General features: G+C 34.4%; 1 protein-coding gene across 1 annotated transcript; it reads right to left on the reverse strand.

The window, feature by feature from the left end:
* Positions 1-735: 735 nt before the first annotated feature.
* On the reverse strand, positions 736-5,341 carry LOC148762286 (cysteine-rich receptor-like protein kinase 15). Its single transcript, XM_088807245.1, has 7 exons — positions 4,496-5,341; positions 3,181-3,300; positions 2,887-3,095; positions 2,544-2,754; positions 2,193-2,430; positions 1,227-1,377; positions 736-1,149 (listed from the first exon to the last, which is right to left on the reverse strand). The coding sequence occupies exons 1-7, from the start codon at positions 5,241-5,243 to the stop codon at positions 841-843; spliced, it is 1,986 nt and encodes a 661-aa protein (XP_088663371.1). The 5' UTR covers positions 5,244-5,341; the 3' UTR covers positions 736-840.
* Between the last annotated feature and the right edge of the window lie 865 nt (positions 5,342-6,206).

The following is a 6,206-nucleotide window of genomic DNA, read 5'->3' on the forward strand; positions in this document are numbered from 1 at the left end:
TTTCTTTCCTTTTTCGTAGAAAAGATTGTTTGGTCTGAGTAGCGAACGAGGCAAAGATTCCAAATCACAGCAATTTTTCAACAGGAAAAAGTTGAGTGACATCGTTTAGAGACACATTATTCGCAAATACTATTGGGGACATCACCCCTGCAGTAGACCACGTCAGAGTTTCTTCCAGAGGTTGTGTTGTAGAATCGATTGCCACGGGTGGCGTTGGAAGAAAGAGAGGAGAGCAGGTGATTGAGAACGGCTTGGTAAGTACCGCTTGTGGGAAAATTGGTCGTGTTTGGTCAGTGGTTGCAATTCAATGGTAAAGCTAAGCAAGGAGAGGAAGAACAGAGTTATGAAGGACTTGTAGACAAGCATTTTCTGTTTCTTTTTCTTCGGACCTTAACAGAAATGAATTTCTCAATCTGGGGCTTCTTTTCTCTTCAGTTAATTTTTTTTTTTTTTTTTGCCAGAAAGAAAGAATTTCTATTAATGAGGAAAGAATACGATGAAATCAATACAACCAGTCATTCAGCCCTCCCATTATAATGAGACTAACACAGAGAGAACTTTTTTCTACGATTAGGTGGAGAAGAAATTCCATCGAGTTTCTCTGTCGTTTAGGTGAAGAAAAACCCCATTTTTCCAAGTTTTTAACATGAATTAAACTTCTTGACGATAAACGTTTCAGAGAAGCAAATTAGTCGTTCGTGTTCTAATATCCAACTCACACTGACCATTAGGAAATAAAAAAGAGAAATTAGTCGTTTAGGTAGTGAAATAAAAAAATTTTCATGTATCCTGAAAGGAAAGAAGAAGAAATAAAGGAACATATATGCACCCTCTAATCAATCACCGAGGCGACAAATTGGAAATTGTAACCTCATTAACAGAACAGATTCTATCATTTGAAGTGGGTTCAGTTGGTTCTGCAACAACACGTCCAACAGAAAATGCAGGTTCTGCTGGTCGAGGAAGTGTTATGGTCTCGCTTTCCAACATGACAATCACAGATGTCATTCTAGGTCTATCTGCCGGATCTTCTTGCACGCATAATAGCCCAATATGGATGCATTTAAGCACCTCAGCGGCAACACACGACTGCACCAAGAGCTGATCTATTAGCTCCATTCCTTGACCTTTAGACCATAGTTTCCATGCCTACAATGTTTACTTAAAATCAGCATATATGGCGGATTCTTATAATCTTTGAAGACAAAGAGAGGATAAAAACGTACAAAAGTTAGGAGGCTTTCACCATGCTCTGATAGATGAAAACCATTATTCCTTTTTCCACTTATAATCTCTAGCAAAAGGACTCCAAAACTGAAAACATCAGATTTGATAGAAAAAAGTCCTTCCATAGCATATTCAGGTGCCATGTATCCACTATTTCAATTCATAAGATGCAATTATAAAAAGATAAAAAATAGAGTTAGATTTGATCCATAAAAAATTTTAGAAACAGAGAATCAATATTGAATATGAACATTCAACATTGTACTATGTTGAATCAATATTAATTAGATGCATCAGTGATGAATTGTTTGTGGCTTGGTTGTTATCAAGAGATATGATATGTCAAAAATGAATAAAAAAAACAATTGTAAAATATACTAACATCATTAACTTTTAATCATAATTATATACGGATCCACTAGTTTTCAAAGTGGACATTCTACTCAAAAAATATTTTCGTTGACACATAAGTCTTACCATTAGTCAAAAGCCAATATTTCTGTTAGTTTGATAATATAGTAATATTTTTAAGATAATTTTTCTCTTTATTAATTTTAAAAATTACTACTATATAAATTATAATTTTTTATTTTTAAATTTTTTCCTTTTTTTCAAAAAAAAAAAAAATATTTCTGGCCACCCACGTCAATAGCACTCCCCAAGGGAGCACTGGGAGCCCAGGGCGATGGGTGGCCGACCAGTGTAAGGGAACACCGTTGGTCGGCTTGAAAAAAGGAAGAGGTGGGAAAAAAAAAGATATTTTAGACATTTCATGTTTAAGCATTAATGTTGTTTATACGTTTGGAGTGTGGTGTCCATTTTGAAAATTAGTGGACTTGTGTGTAATTATGATTAAAAGTTGAACGTGTTAGTGTATTTTACCCAAAAAACAATGTCATAGTACAAAAACTATATAATCCCGTAAGCTTAAGAGTCATTGAGTTTAACAGAATGCGTAGACTTACTATGTTCCAACTACTCTATTTGTATTTGCTTGATTTTGATCTCCATCAAAAATTCTTGCCATACCAAAATCCGAAATTTTAGGATTCATCTCATGATCGAGTAAAACATTACTTACTTTAAGGTCTCTGTGAATAATTCTAAGACGAGAGTCCTCGTGCAAATACATAATACCTCGAGCAATTCCTTTTATAATGTTGAATCGTTTTAGCCAAGACAGTTGTGCAGCCATGCTTGAATCTGACAAAGACCCCAAAAGGGAATAAATGAAAAACAGCAAAACCAATGACTAGTTAACTTTTTCATTACAAGGTAGTGTTGTTAGTTAAAAGTTCAAGGTTGAAGGATCAAACCAAACAGGAAAACGTCAAGGCTTCTGTTGGGCATGAATTCATACACCAGCAACTGTTCGTTTTTCTCTAAGCAACATCCTAAGAGCCTCACAAGATTTCTATGCTGTAATCTGGCAATTAACATGACTTCATTCTTGAACTCAAGCAGCCCTTGACCGGAAGTTCTTGAGAGCCTTTTAACTGCAATTTCTTTACCATCTGCCAGTGTACCCTGGAACAATTTATTAATTTATGTAACATACCACAATTCAACTAGAAATGCCTCAAGATGCTTCGATCACTCATGTCAAGCTCTATTCATGTTATGCAATTAGCTCATGCATCAAGCTTTAACCAGAATTACCTTGTATACAGGGCCAAATCCACCCTCTCCAAGCTTATTTTCATCACAAAAGTGATTTGTCGCGGCATGTAAAATATCAAATTGAATTGAAGGAAACTCCTGAGATCTCGACACCTTTTCTTCACTAAAATTTTCGCTTGAGTGCTCATTGCGAATACTTCCCCCAACCAAGTCAAGCAATTGAACTTCTTGATTATTTTCTTTATCCTCTGTAATATATAGAATGTAAATGTGATTGGCATGACAATATAACGCTAATTTTTCATGCCAAGCCAAGTTTAATCCAGTGCTTACCTTGAATGTTTCTCCTCCTCCAAATGAAGAAACCACAAGCAGAAAATAGAGCTAGCCCAAGAGTCACTGATAAACTTGCACCAAGCGGAATCCACTTTGATTTCTTTCGTTTTATTTCTTCTGATTAAGGGCACATATTCTCAATTCAGCTCATTGTTATCCTCATGAATATAGGGGCAGGGTCTATTTGAGACCAGTCATTGTATTGATAATAAGGGAAAGTGAGAATGATTTTTCTTTGACTTTTCAAATGAGACATTTATTTGAGATAAGTAAAAATATGCAAGTAAGACAATATTTGAAAGACGAGTTAAATGAAATAATAGTATAATATGGGAGCATTTGAAAAAGTAGCAAATATTTTGTTATGAAAGCAAGAGAGAGGGCATGCATGAAAAACAAATTATAGAAAAAAATTCAGCTATCTTGAAAAATCAAGCATGAAAAACAAAATCAATCAATGTTTTTGGTAATTTGATTAATTCTGCTGAGCAAAATTTTCCACATTCTAGAGATTCAAGATGTGAAAGCAACGAATAATGGGAAGCTTCAAGGTGTGATTGCAAAATGCAAAGTCCTGGGAATTTCTATTACGAGATTTCCTCGAATTGCATGCCTTGATGCCGATTGTTGAACATTCTATCTAATAATCGATAGGTATATATGAAATACAAACATTTGTTTCCTAAATTAATTATATGAAATGGGAACAAAGATTAATCCAAACAAAAAAATAATATGGAATGCAAATAAAAAGTAATTCAAATAATCTTCATCTTCTAAAATATTAATAATTATGGTTATAGATTTTTTTTACCAACAATTTACTAACGAGTAATCTAAAAATAATTATTATTATGATTGTTAGTTATAAAAATATTTTGTTCAATACATTAAAAATGATCAAATTAATTATATTAACTGTTATATATATTTAATACATATGAGACTTTTTGCTTAAATAACACCTTAATTTGTGTGCTTAATTTTAATAAAAAAGATATAGATAAGATCAAAGGTTATGAATATGTACTGGATTAGCACCATTAAAAATGCGCTGGCCACATAAATTAGATGGATGATGAAGAAAAAGCTCCTACTTGTTTTTAGATGGTAGAGATAGTCTGCTCATAAAGGTTACTACCTTTTCCCTCTTCTGAACTTAAGCTTCCGACAAACCTGGGTCGCCCTCTCAATTATTTATCGTATTAATTATATTTAATTCAACTACTTTACCTTTAGATTGTGGCGCTTGAGGGGGAAGGAAGAAGTGGTGTCTGTGATGACATAAGTTATATTTAAAGAACTACTTTACCTGTAATGCGGTAAAATTCATATCTGACGTTACAGCTCGGAAATAAGACTCTGCCCCCTGGTCTTCCAAAGCAGCAACTTAGAAGATAACCAATAGCTGTTTGAAGGCAGGTATCACAATCGGAGACGGATAAATCCGGTGTGCATTGAGCGAGTGTGTAAAGCGTTTGAAAACTAGTGAAATTGGCTTCTTCAGTAGCAAACTTTTTCCCTGACTGATCATTAGCAGCCTGTGTGGCTATCTCATGCATCGTGTTTCCAAGCAACTTCATGAATCGATCTGATTGTGAAATATTCCCTGTATTCAACAGCTGCAAATTAGGGTCTCTTTGCCATACGGAGAAGAAAGACCGGTTGGAGTAGCGTAAGGTGCACTCATCGTAGTAAACCAAAGCCGTTTTCTGGATGGGGCAATGTTGAAGTATCTCACCGGCAGCTGCGCTAACACAATCTTGACAGGTATCTTGGGTGACATCGCCACGGCAGAGAAAGAGGCCATAAACAATATCCGGAGGGTCTCGGCCAACCGTGAGGTTGTAGAATCCGCTTACACGGGTAGAGTTGGATTTAAGAGATGAGAGAAGGAAATTGAGGTTTTGCTGATAAGCGCTATTCGCAGTGTAAGTAGTTGTATTTGGGCCGCAGTTGCTATCTAAGAAATTAGCTGCTGCTGCTGCTGCACCGCAGAGACTGAGCAAGCAAAGGACGGTGTAAAATAAAGGGGTCATGGAGATTTCAATCGAAACCATGGTGATGATCAGCTCTTGCTATTTTCTGTTGTTTTATTATTTAGTACTGGAAAGGGGCTTAATAAGCACTTGCTTCTTCTGGGTGAATAGCATCTCCACTTCAATAATTTACTTATTTGGTGTCTAATTTTACTATAAATGAAAAATCAAAATGAATAAATACTTAAAACCTAATATCCTATGTAATCGTTTAATTAATTTTTATAAAAGTTGACTCACGCAGTTTATTATTAAAAAATTAGATGCTTTTTATTTATAACTCTTTGAAAATATTATTGTATTCGTATTCAACATACGCATTTTTTTATTTAACTTTAAAACAAGATAATAAGAGTAAAAATTAGATGCTATTTTATTCGTATTTAATGTGCTTATTGTGATGAGTTGCTTTGTTGCATATATCATTGCGCTTTTGATCTGAAGGATTTTTTATAGGATTGCTGATGATTTCATAGGTTTGGCATTTTTTATACTATTTACAATAAAAATTATTATATCTTAATGTACGTGAGAATATTTTTTAAAAATAATACCTTAATAAGTGCGCTTAATTTGACCCAAAAGATATAGATAAGATCAAACCTTATGAATATATAGTATATTCTTTAATGTGCTACCCACATAAATTAGAAGGAAGTTGACGAAAATGCTCCTCCTTGCTTTTAGATGGTAGAGAATAGTCATATTTTGTCTTCTAAAGTCAAGCACGAAGAAGTGTCATCTCGCTTGCCCGAAGACTTTTATTTTCCTTGTGGGCTCATGGATCATGACGTGACTTTTTTTTCATTTTTTTATTTCTCTTCTTTTCCATTGTTGTTTATGAAGTGGTTTAATTGGAACAAGCTTCTTTGATTACATTTTGAACTTAGATTGCTCTGTGTGCCTTCTATTTGAAAGTTTGTGGTCCTTACAGGCTATGTTAATTTAATCTCATTGGAGTCTTGGGCATGTAATTATATGCTT

Source organism: Theobroma cacao, chromosome 6 (genome assembly GCF_053813885.1).
Source record: "Theobroma cacao isolate CCN51 chromosome 6, ASM5381388v1, whole genome shotgun sequence".
In the NCBI taxonomy this organism is placed as follows: domain Eukaryota; kingdom Viridiplantae; phylum Streptophyta; class Magnoliopsida; order Malvales; family Malvaceae; genus Theobroma; species Theobroma cacao.